Source organism: Sciurus vulgaris (genome assembly GCF_902686455.1).
Source record: "Sciurus vulgaris genome assembly, chromosome: 7".
Taxonomy (NCBI): Eukaryota; Metazoa; Chordata; class Mammalia; order Rodentia; family Sciuridae; genus Sciurus; species Sciurus vulgaris.
This window is the reverse complement of record NC_136467.1, coordinates 137,557,415-137,570,391: the sequence shown is the minus strand read 5'-3', so window position 1 is coordinate 137,570,391 and position 12,977 is coordinate 137,557,415. Positions and strand designations below refer to the sequence as shown.

The 12,977-nt window shown below is 41.2% G+C and overlaps 1 protein-coding gene across 3 annotated transcripts in view; it reads left to right on the top strand.

Annotated features, from left to right (window-relative positions):
• The first annotated feature begins 4,753 nt into the window (after positions 1-4,753).
• Positions 4,754-12,977, top strand: part of LYRM4 (LYR motif containing 4) — a 153,906-nt gene continuing 145,682 nt past the window's right edge. The window contains exon 1 of one of the 3 annotated variants that reach the window (XR_013764926.1): positions 4,754-11,968. Coding sequence is in view for 2 of the 3 variants with exons in the window: in XM_079146406.1 (XP_079002532.1) it covers positions 11,883-11,968 (86 nt within the window). In the remaining variant the exon portion in view is untranslated. The remainder of the gene's footprint in view (positions 11,969-12,977) is intronic. The other 2 variants (XM_079146406.1, XM_079146407.1) reach the window with 2 other exon arrangements.

Sequence of the window (12,977 nt, the reverse complement as noted above, 5' to 3'; positions counted from 1 at the left end):
CAACAAAAAATGCAAACATTTTAGACTCAAACAGTTCAAGCATCATGTGAAATTGGGTTAGGATTTAAACTCTCCAAGCTTAGGGGTAGGGGGTTCTGTTTTGGGCAAAATACTGGTAACAATGTCTAGTTCATTCAGTTGGTATTACAATCAAGTAAGAATATATGTCAGATGTTCTTTGCAATGCCTGGCAATCAATTAAAAACGGAAAATAAGGGAACTTCTGAATACTGTCTGTGAACCAGGGAAATTCTTACCTTAGGTTTAAGAGCACAGCACCCTCGCTGATATCTAACCATTTTTCTTTTATGTTCCAGGCAGAATTAACAGACAGTGATCCCTTAATCCAGGAAAGGCAGGACTACAGACCCCTTCCAAAAGCACATGCTACAAAGCTGTAAGGGAAAAAGTCCTAAAAAGTCGGTAAATCCCTGCTCACTGTGCCAGTGTTGCACCGCTACTGAAATGCCTGATCCCTTTCTTACATTCCTGTTAATATTCAGAACTTTGTTTTAGAATTTCAAACAAAACCAAATAGTGATTAATACAACAATGCAGCCACAATTTCTACCTTAAGGGAAATGATAAAAGAACACTTCCCTTCCTCCTACACCTCAGTACAGCCAACTACTCCTACACAAAGAAATCCAACACTAAATCAAAGAACTGTCATTTGTTGGGCCCTTAACCCCCATCTCCTACCACCCATGTAGCCAAGGCAGTCTGGGGATCCAGAACAACCAAGACAACTGAAGATCTGCTCCAATGGACACACTGCAAGGATGCAGCCATTCTTTGAGGAATAAAAGGGAAGTGAAGTCATTTATGACCTCAGATTTTTGATTCTTGCAATTTCTCTTTGTAAACAAATCTTACCATGAGAGTGCATGTGTCCCTAAATTTTGGAAGGTCCCCAAGATGCAAGGGTATGACTATACAGATTAAGTCATTACGGATTAGTGTATCAAACACGGTAGCCACATCATAGTGTTCCCAAGACAGTTCAAGTTTATGCCTGCCTATTGTCTCAGCATAATTATTAAAAGCACTCAATTTCATTGAACTCAAAATGCCCTGATTGAGAAAATAAATTCTATGATCATGTAAGTTATATGATCAAGTAACTTACCTAAAATGATATGAAAAATCTGATACAGCTATCAAATACAACCAGATCAACAAAAATCCTAGTCCAGTTTTCTACCTATCACATATATAGTGTCTACCATCATTTCAAAGATGCACAGTAAATCTCCCGACACAGTAAAATACCAAAAATCTAAGATTATAGCATGCTGAAACTAAAAAAAAATTTTAAAACATCTTCATTGTAAGTCAATAACTTGTATCAATAATTCATAGTATCCCTTCTGAGATTGCCCTTAGAAAATAGATTCCAAATGCAATTCTAAATAATGTGCCGAGTAAGCAAGCACAATAATCTGCTAAAATGATGATCATTTCCATGCTTCCAGTGTTATCCAAAAAAACATAAAATAAAAACTTTTCACTACCAGAGGCTCTTCACTCCAAATTATAAAAACAGAGCCAATAAAGCAATTTTAAGATAACACAAAATTCTAGGAAAATAAATACCTATCACTCTTCTAAAGTTACTGACATGATGCTTGCTCTGTTAATATCCTGACAATGCTACTCCCATTATATTTTCTATTGAGGAAAAGAGAATTAAAGCTTAAAGGTATGAAATGTAAACCCAAGCCCTGACCAACAGGGGGCAGTGTCATTGGAATAAACTCAACAGAATCTACACCGTGGAAAAACACCTCAAGTTACTTAAAAATCACCAGTGATGGTGGGGCAGCAGGATGGCAGATGCAGCTTTCTAAGGATTTCAGGTTTCTTTTCTTTCATCCACTCAACAAATATGTATGAGTACTTACTAGGCATTATGCCTAGGATGGAATTCGTAGGGCCATGGAATTATGCCCCTTGTGGAATTCACATGCTACTGGGAAAAATCAATATTAAATCAATGTGAAAGCTGAGAGAATCAAAACAAAGCTGCTGTCTCAAGCCCTAACAAAAAAAAAAGTTAATAAAGCCAGGAGGTTATACAGGAGGGAATATCATGCACGTATGCCGGATAAGAACTTGCACAGGAGACTGCCAGAATCAGAACCTTACACAAAGAACACTCCTGCCAAGGATGTCTGTCCCGTGACTGTTCCACCTTGGGTGGGCGCCACCCTTGTTATTAATCCTGTGGCAAAGGATTACTGCTTCAAAGTAACTTACAGAATCCTACCTTTAAAACGTTCCCTTTACTCCATCCCTTTCAAACACGTTCCTGGTTCCCATGGCAGCGTACTCTGCACCACAATGCTTCCCGCTTACTCCCAAATCACTGCTCTTTGGAGTTCCTCTCTGTTAATGGTTGACACCAGTCATCCAGTTATACAGACATATATATAGACATTTAATTTTAAGTTACAAAAAAATTAAGAAAGAAAAAGATGTCATAAGAAATAATAAAATCGGGAGGGTATAATTTACATTGGAGTCAGGTAACATTGTCACTGAAGTGACATTTAGCTGAGTACTCATGAATCAAGTGAAGAGTATGATAGAGTATTGATGATTCATGAGGGGTCTTCACACACAAACATTCTTCAGTGAAACAAGGATTGGTGTATGTACACACATAAGATTATTATTTTAAAAAATAAATTAATACATGAAACTATTCCCAAACAGCCTAAGTAGCAAAGACAGCCTAAAATAAAAAAAATGTTGGTAAGGCTGAAGCAGGGAAGCTCTATTTTATTTTTGGCACTATATTGAGGTAAACTGAACTGCACGTTAACAGAAAGCCCAAATACTCATGGCTTCAAATGGCAAAACATTTCTTGTTAACAAGAAGTATAGAGAAATTCGGCTCCCGGGTTCGTTCAGCAATGCAGAAAAGCCAAGAGTTAAGCTGGAGTCTCTCATATTCTCTTGGTCTTTCCCATATGCTTTTCTCCAAATGGCTGCAAGATGGCTGTTTACAAGAGGGCTGTTTTGAGCACTAGTCATATCAGTGTCACAGGCGGGAGAGAAGATAAGGCATGAGCACACCCTCCTTTGTTGAATGTTCAACTTTTAATAGAAAGCAAAATCTTCCCCAGAAACCTTCTAGCCAACTCCCCTTTGTCTAATTAACCAGAGCTGGGTTTTGTGGCTATCCCTGGCTATTAGAACCAAGAATCTGGAAAGAACTGAATCAACATGACTGCCTAAGGCCATGATGATTAATGATTTGTTTGGCCAAACAAAATCAGGGTCCTGATGGCCAGGAAGAAGTTTGGTTGATGGGTGATAATTTTCAGATGAGTTACAGCTTATGTGATTGATTCATTGAACCATTGATACTCATTTATCACCTACAACATGCAAAGCTAGAAAAAAAGTGTTGGGGAAAACAATGGTAACTGAAAACAAACACAGCCCTGTTCTCATGGAATATACAGACTGATACCAAGTAATCCCACAAAGGAATGCTTACTCTGGCCAGAATTCTCTAATAAACTGTTACCTTTTACAAGAAATCCCTTCCCCTTCTCTTGGTAACTACCTCAGATTCATTGTGTGTACCCCCTCTTTCCATGCTCATCCCCTAACTTTCACAGCCTATATACTTTGGGGCCAGGTGCCCCACCTTTGCCTCTAGGAGTTAAGCAGATGATTAGGCCTAAAACCATCAGGATTCTCTCCCTGCTCAGTTGTTGATTCAATGATGGGAGAAGACAGAATTCAATGAGGGCCAACCTGGTGGATGGAAAGTAATGCTGAGTGTGCCTGCTTCCAGAAGCTTTCTTACTTTTCTGAGGCTCAGGGTTGCTGGGGACTTAACCAACAAGAGAGGATGCCAGCCTGAGGGTGAAGTTGAAAATGCAAAAGACAAGGTGGAGAAAAGAACCCAGCCAGGTCCTTGGCAACTTCACTCAAACCAGTCACCATAAAGCCCATCTGGTTTCTGAACTCCCATGGTACAGGAGACAATAAAGTCACCATCGTGGCCCAAACCCATTCAACTTGGGGTTCCTGTTACTTACAACTTAGTCACTGTCAGTTGAAAGGCAGTTCACCAAGGAGCATAAAAGAGGAAGATTTGCTCATTAAAGAAGGTATCTTCAAGTAAGTATCTCTTAAATTGAGATCTGAAGAATAATTAGGAAGGAAGAGCTATCCAAGCAGCTGGATTAGCGTGCACAAAGGTCCCCAGAGCAGAGTGGAAGGAAGTAGTAACTGAAAAGCCACAGGTGAAAAAGAACAAGGAAAGGCAGGAGGCTGGAGAAGGGAAAGGGGCCACACACAGGTCTTACAGGCTGTGCTGTGGAGCTTAGACTTTATCCAAAAAGAGCTACAGGTTTGGGAGAAGAAAGGTAGCACAGAAATTGCTGTCTACTAAGTCGCATACACTTAAAGAACACATCACAGGCCAGTACTCCAAAGAACTCTTTATTTTCAAGTAGCACAGAAAAGGATGTTAAGGGAACATCACAACTGGGGCACCCACAGCGCCTCCTCTGCAAGGTTCTTCGTAGGGGCATTTAGATTCTCCTTGGGTAGGTCTGGTGGCCCCGTGAATGTCCCGAAATATATCAACCTGGGACTGCTTACATGGAGGCTTTCAAAAGTAGGGACTATAGGAGCCTGAGGACTGGGGCCTGCAAAGGAAACTCTACCCGAATTACCACCACAGACCCAGCTTTCACAGCACCCAGCATCCAAGGGTGCGAGGGCAGCATCCAAGGGTGCAAATGGCATTCGTCTTGGACCTAAACTTACAAATGCTCAGGCACAGGCACTTATTTCAAAGTGCTCAGAGATCTGAACTAGATAACCACTTCTGTTACAGTTTGCATCTGAAATGTCACCCAAAGGCCCATGTGTCAAAGGCTTAGTCCCTTGCTTGGTTCTACTAGGTGATGGTGGAACCTTTAAGAGGCAGGCCTAATGGGAAGCCTGTCTTTCTTCCTCTCTTTTTCATGTCCCAGCTGTGAGATCAATAGCTTTGCTCCATCACACACTCTGGCCATGATGTATTGCCACAAGCCCAAAAAACAGGGTTAACTGATCATGAACCAAAACCTCTAAAACTATGTGCCAAAATAAAACTTTCTGGCTTACAAGTGTATTGCCCCAGGTATTTTGTTACAGTAACCAAAAGCTAATGCTCTTACCTAAAAAGACAAGAGAATATACTACCTGCTAACTTCCTTCTATTTCACAACTTCTGCATTTTATTTTCCTCTGTACTCCAGAATTCCAGGAATTGTTATAAAAATAATTCTTCCAATAAACGTATCCTCATTAACTAAAGCTAATTCTGTTTTACTCTCTGCCAATATTACTTTAATCCATTTCACACAAGTCATGTTCATGCTCTTTAATGTTATTAGTTAACTCAAGTTCATAATTACACATACGGATGACAGGCTTGCCAAACTGATCTGCTTCCACTGTGCACAAGAAATAAATTTTTAGATTAAAAAGCTATAAAATATTAAGTCACATAAAGTAAAGGATTCAGAGTAATGGCAAAGACATCATGAATTCTATGTATAGCTTCATTGTTAATAGCGGTCTCCAATGTAATTTCAAACATATATCATCCTTCCAAGAAATCAGTTAATGTCACAGAACTATGTATTGCATATCTTAAGACACTGACATAGTATTTTTCAGTGATTAGCAAAACAGCATTTTTTAAACAGAGTATAAACACACCAAATCCTAAGTGTTTTCTGCAACCAACTAACCTGAACAAACAAGAAATGGCAGTTATTAGTCCCCAGTCAGAGAGGACAGTCAGAACTTCAAATCTGTCTTTAGAAAAAATACTAAACTCAGATGTTGATAAAAGTGCCTGGCAAAGCTGCAGGATAATAAAATAAACTCTAAATGAATAATAGCTATCATTACCACCATAGTTAGACTAACAAATCATTCTATAATGTATGGACAACATAAAATCATAATAGTTCTCCCTCATAAGTAGAAATAAAAAGAAAGTAATCTAATAGAATATCACCATCAAGTAGGGATAGCATGGAAGAATTTCCATGCTAGTGGAGGCTTATGGTAAGAAAAGATGGTTTCCTCCTTTTAAAAGTAGAATTTTTGCAAAAAGAAAAAAATAAAAGATCCTCTGGAACTGAGTAACATTTGATATATTTTCCCCAAATCAAGTGTCACCTTCACTGTTGTTACCCGAAAGTAGGGAACCCAATCAACAAAGCTAGAATATCTAAGCACAACACACTATGGCTTTCCCAAATTACTCAAAATGGAGACCAGATTTTTCTAAGTTTATTTGAAAAGAGTTTCTACAGAAATTTGAGTCCTGGAAAATCCAAGAGGAAATGTCTATTTCTCTCACTCTCTCCATCTGTCCCTTGCGTACACTTGCTCACTGGCTTGCGTGCTCGCTCTCTCTCACACACACACACACACACACACACCTAAAAAGGGCATCAAGTCTTTTCAAAGAGATGTTAGTAGAAAAGTGTAAATTTATCTTAAAATATTAAAAAACTAGAATTAAAAAAAAAATCAACATTTGAGTCTCTCAATATTTCTTATACAAAAGTTTTACAAATAAGTGAGAATCCAACTAAATTAATATTTAAATATGAGTAAAATTTACCCACATTCTCCAAGAAAAATTAAAGAATTGCAAATTCGTAAAGCTAGCACTGAAGATCATCTGTGAAGCAATGTAGTAACAGAGCCAGGCACACAACATCCTGGGCCAACACCCACCCTTCGCCATTTCTTAGATGGCGACCTGGCTAAGCAACCTAACCTCTCAGCTTTCCTTTCCTTAAACAGAGGTAACAGTTATCCCAACAGGTCATGAAAGGATTAGCTGCAAACATAAAAGGACTCAGCTTGCACCTAACATCTATGAGAGCTGATATATTACCTGTCCACCAGATGCCTTGCCCTCTGGATAGAGCCCCGTCCAGTTGGTCTCTACACCACTATCTGTCCCCCAGCCCTCAGTCAGGTTCTCTCTGCTACCCTTCCCAAGGTAAAGGGTAAGTGTTCCTTGCCAGTAGCCACTTTACCACCATCCCCCTAAGTGCCCTAACCACTCTCAAGGCCCAGATCAAACCTAAATCCTCTTCAGACAAACATTACCTCCTCCTTACAGACTCAATGTCAATATTTATCAACTCTAGCTATGTCTCGTCACCCAGGGAATTTAAAATAGCCATACTGACTGTTGGTCTGAGGTGTGGCCTAAACATGAGGGATGGACCCCACATCACTCCATCAGTACTTCCTTGGCAGTACTTTGCACTTCCCATCCCATAATTGTACACAAATGCACAAGCGTACTAACTATAAACCCCTGGAAAACAGGGTTTGTATTTGATTTATGACCCTCAAGTCAAAATACAATGAGTGACTTGAAGAACCAGGTTTCTCAGCGTCTTGAGTGCACAGATAAAAGAAAAATATCAGTGCTCCTCCAACATAGGATTCAAAATCCGGGTTTGAAACAAAAGCCTGGATAAGCAATCTCCATTTCAACAGCTGAGTTGTTAAGTTCAACTTCACTGATGTCTTAGCCAGTGCATATGGGGAAAATGACTAACTCCCAAAAAAGAGCAAGCATCACTAAAGAGCTGGCAGCTGAGAGGTTAGCTTGCTTAGCCAGGTCAGCATCTAAGAAATGGAAGCTGGTAAGGAGCAAGTCCGTGGTCCACTAGATATTCCTCCCTTCTCACCTCCTACCACTCCAAACCACTCAAGAGTTACCTAAATAGATGGTGTTCACTCATGCTTCTATGACTTAAGTATACACTGCAATATCTAAACACATTCATCATCTGGCTCTCACTACGCATTCTGCAACTATCTTCTGCTATAGAAGGCCTTCCCTTAGGTCACAGTCCTAGTTGAATATCCCACTTCTGTACTGCCCTAGCGTCTGGTATTACTATGCCTATCACAGCACCAATCAAAAACATTATTGCAAAAGTGTTATTATTTTACTATCTATTCCTCTATAGGTTTCTGGAGGGGGGGGTCTCATCACTGCAACTGTACCACCTTATATAATGTATGGCATATATGAAACACTCATGTTAAAGGAAAAAAATAGAAGGGTTTCAGTTTGCTCATCTGTACAAATCAGTGATTACTTATGTTTATAGTCTCTTCCAGTTTCATTTTCTATTAGAATGAAGGATCAAGAAATACCAGATGATGCTGGGGTTGTGGCTCAATGGTAGAGCATTTGCCTAGTATGTGTGAGCACTGGGTTTAAACCTAAGCACCACATACAAAAATAGTTATTGTGTCCATCTGAAGCTAAAAATATTTTTTTTAAAAAGGAAATACCAAATGAAGTACTCTCTCAAGAAAAAAAAAAAGTATAATGAAGATTTCTGTCCACTTATGGAGCAGAATAATTTCTAAATAATGAGTTACTTCTTCTGTATAAAATCCTTTACATATCGATTTGATAATTAGGCATAAGGATAATAAACTACTGTTATACTGCTTATTATGTGAAGAGTAGTGTCTCTTTACAAAACACTAAGTGATAATCCTAATTTTAATACAAGGCAACACATGATTTTACATAGGCAAAGAACTAAGCAAAGTAATATTTATAATCATATGTATATGTGAATGTCAAGGAAACCTTTACATCTGGGGGCCTGATAGTAGGTACCTTTTAGTGTACAGTCCTTACCCAAGAAAAACCTTAGTGCAGAATAGAACGCATACCAAAAGACATGAGTAAGATGTGTTTTCAGCTTCCAGTCCAAGACTACTTAAAATCTCAAAGAGTTAATGTTTAAAAAATATATAGTCATCTCTGTAGTGAAAGTGTAGGAAAATGGAGATTTAGCTTTGGAATCTGATTGTATTAGTCTTTAAAGGCAATGATATTCAACACACTAGCACATCACTTCAAGTAAGGTATGTTTGTGAAGACTCAGCATTAACTGGTATTAAAAGGGAAACTCCTCAGACCAATTAAATTTAGTAATGTCTTTGAGCAAATAAAACAAAAGTAGTCTGAGAATTTGGAAACTCCAGAACCCAAACAGGTGCTATGAACTTCAACCAACAATGTTATTTGATTATATTTATTATGCTATTTTCTATATTTATAGAAAAACTGAAGCAAAGTTACTTGGCCACAGCTTAGTCAATCAACAAAATGGTTAGTTTAATTGGTTAATTGGCTATAGGACCTCCAGCAACCAACCAATAAGTTACTGTGATTAAACTTTTTATTGGTTTGGTCTGTTGGATCCACTTGTGGGTGCCCAGACCAAATCCACTGCCTCCCACAAGATTTAAACACTGCACTTCAAGTGCAAGTATTCCTTGTACCAACAGATGAGTAGGCTACCCAAACAACTCTAGCTTTACGTATCTGTTTAGAAAGTTTTATTTGATCTCAACAAAGACATTTAGACACATTATATATACAACTAATGTATACTAAATTCCTTGATAATTAACAAGGCATAAAAAACCAGTAATTATTCTAATTACTTAGGGGAAAAAATTATAGACAGTAATTATTCTAATTGTACTTCAAGATGAAAGCAAAACATAATAAAATGTAATCCCCACTTTTGGGGGGAAGGTTTACCGGGGATTGAACTCCGAAGTACTTTACCACTGCGTTACATCCCAAGCTCTTTTTATTTGCTTTACTTGAGGGGTTGCCAAAACCCGGGAACAAATTTTTTTATTTCATTTTTATATCGAGACAGGGTCTCTGAATTGCTCAGGTTGGCCTTGAATTTGTGACCCTCCTACCTCAGTCTCCTTACAGAGTCACTCCAATTACAGGCCTTCCCAACAATGCCTGGCTAATTCTATTTTAAAACTAACCAAAGTAATATTCCTGTTTATCCTTTTCACTCTGATAGCTTTGTCTATCTTTTGTTAATGTAGCTTCTCCAAATGCCACATATTTTATATCATCAGCATCTTAAGAGAAAACAGCTCTGAGTCTTGCTCCATAAGTGTGCAATCCCCTGGGTCTTGGAGTCTAGGAAATCCCTAAGGAAAAGGTATGAAAAAGTACTTTCACCAACCCCAATGCAATAACCTGACCAGCGAATAAAAGTAACAAAAATTCTGCTACCCTGTTAAAAAAAAAAAAAAAAATTGAGATTCACAGATGGAGAAGACCTTAAAGAAGTCAGACGGGAGACTTGAAAGGGCTTTTATTAAAGCATTTGCCCCAACACCTTTTCTAAAAGGCCTTTCCACCATGACTACTGTATTTGGATGCAAGGACATCAGGTTTCACATATAAAAGAGCCTGGTAAGGTTGGAGAAGTGACTTCTGTCCTTAGAGTTATTGGAAATACCAAGTTGTTTCATTCAGAGCAGAGTGCCTCGAAACCAGATATAACAACAGAACACGTGTTAATGCAAACTTGGTTTTAATATACAACGTTACACCTCACTGTTTTGGGACAGAAAACTATGACTCTTCCCAGAGTCGATTACATAAAGAGTAAAAAACAACAAAACTGCTTTACAAACACAGTAACCAGAACTGGATAAGGCTTCCCGGCGCTCAGTCCCATGCTCAACGAGCAAAACGCGAAACGTTATCCACTACTTTAACAAGGTAATTAAGAAAATCTGAAGTCTTCTGAGAAGTCATGGGAAATAACTTGCTTAGCTTCTTGCCTTAGGTCTGAAATATCTTGAGAGTCACTAGAGCCCTAAAGATTCCCCAGCTAATCAGGACATCTATAACCCAGGATTCTAGTCATTTAAAGTATTTAGTTAGATGACAAAATTCTGAGGACTCTTGACTCGGGGGGACACCTCGAGAACCTCAAAGAATATCCCGGAAATGGCAAAAATCCACAGCGAAGTGCAAAACTCCCTGCCATACTAACCACCTACGTCACACCCCAAGCTGCAGCAAGGCCACCACACACCCACCGTCTTCCCAGGAACCTCCGACCCCGGATGTTTCAAAATCAGAAACGCGGCAAGCTTACACGCTCTCACCAACAGTTCAACCTCCCACTTCATGGACACCAGTGCAGGATGGGCGCTGCCATTTTGACAAAAAGCGGGCCCTGCCCCGAAGGCCCCTGAGCCAGTCGTCCTGAGCGAAGCCGGAGCGCCAGGTGGCCACTAGCTGGGCACCCCGGCGCCTACTAAGCGGCAACCCCACCCAAGAGAACGCACCCAAACTCCAACCCGCGACAGGGCCCAGCCAAAGTAAATCACCCTCAAAATCGTAATTAGTCTGTCAGGCAGTGCCGAGGGCAACCATAGCTGTCGAGGGCGGGGCGTCGGCGCGGCACGCGCTCGGTAACCCGGGCAACGCGGCCTCGGGCAGGTGCGAAGAAGAGTTGAGCTTCCGAGACACACAGGTCTCCGCCCCGCCTCTGGGCGGTCCGCTAAGGCATTCGGTGGCCTGACTGCGTTCTTTCACTGCTCAAGCCTCCGACCTTCATCCCCCAAGGAGCGTGGCTAGTGGCCACAGCCGGCCCCAGGCCTCCAGCCACACTGCCCAGCTCTGCCGCGGGAGCCTCCCCGTTGGGGGCGGGGGCGCGAGCGCCGCCCCCTTAGCTGCCCGCAGCCCTGCCTGCGCCCGCCTCCGAGAGGCGCGGGACGCCGGGCGCCCGCAGCAACGGTGCTCTCCTAGGCCGAGGGCCGGCCCGCCGGCGAAGCCTGGTGCTGCGTGTTATTTGGTTCGTGGATTTTGTGTAGGCTGGACTTTGGGTTGAGTTAAACTCAGGACCTCCGCTGAGAGGACCTATTGGGTTTCTTTGGTGTTTGGGGTTTTTGGGTGTTTGTTTTTTTCCGGTTTTTTGTTTTTTGTTTTTTTTGGTTTTTGGTTTTTCTTGTTTCTTTCCAAAATGGCAGCCACCAGCCGCGCACAAGTGTTAGATCTGTACCGAGCGATGCTGAGAGAGAGCAAGCATTTCAACGCCTATAATTACAGGTGACCCGGCGGGCGGCGGGGGCCGGGAGGGTCGGGGCGCGGGCGCCCCACGGCGTTCCCAGGGGCCACCACTGACGCGCGCCGGCTGCTCGAGACGGTGGCGAGGGTCCGCCACCGAAAAACGTGTCCCCGCTAATGGGTATGGTCGTCTGAAACCCCGGGGGGAGGCGCAGAGGGCTTGCCCTTCATTGTACTGGAGAAGACGTTCAAATCTCGTGACGTTTTCCTAGGAGCCTTGATCGGCATCTTTTTCCTGCAGTAAACAAGGATGGACGTGAAATCTGCTAGTGATAAAGTTAGGACCACTTTGTTGCATATACAAAACTTCCCTGGAGGATTGCAGAAGTTGAGAGTGGATGTGGCCATTCAGTCGCACATGGCCATAGAACTGAAAGCTCACTTTAGCGCGCCCAGTTATTTCCCAGGCGTCTTAGTCTTGTGAAACAAATCCATTCTACTAGGAACGCATTAGGGGATATGGGACAGAATGTGCATCCACAGGTAGTGTTCCAGGGAAAAGTGTTGCACTTACAGGGACTGACGTGTTAGTTTATCCCTACTAACCAGTCAGGAATTCCACCTGTAGGACCTTTATCAACAGGGGGAGTCTGCACTCTTATTTACATTTTTTAATTAAAAATTTTTAACTGATACGTGAAAACAAATTATAGATATCAGTGGGGTATCGTGTGATGTATTGGCACATTTACTAGTGTAACTTCTACATGCAGTAAACACTTGTATTTTTAATACAGCCCATTCTTTCCATCCCTGTCTGGTTCCCCTGTTTGAGTCTCTTATTGCTTTTTACTCCTCGTCCCTACCTCAGAGCCTCTGCTTTCACATATTTTCTGCTTCCTTATAACGTCTGACCCTCATATCTGTATGTATCTTTTTTTCCTGTGTATTTTGTGGATTAACTTTCTACATGCTTTCAGACTTTGTCTTTACTATCTGAAACCTGAGTTTGAGCCATATTCCCAAGAGCAAGAATCTGATTGGATCATTT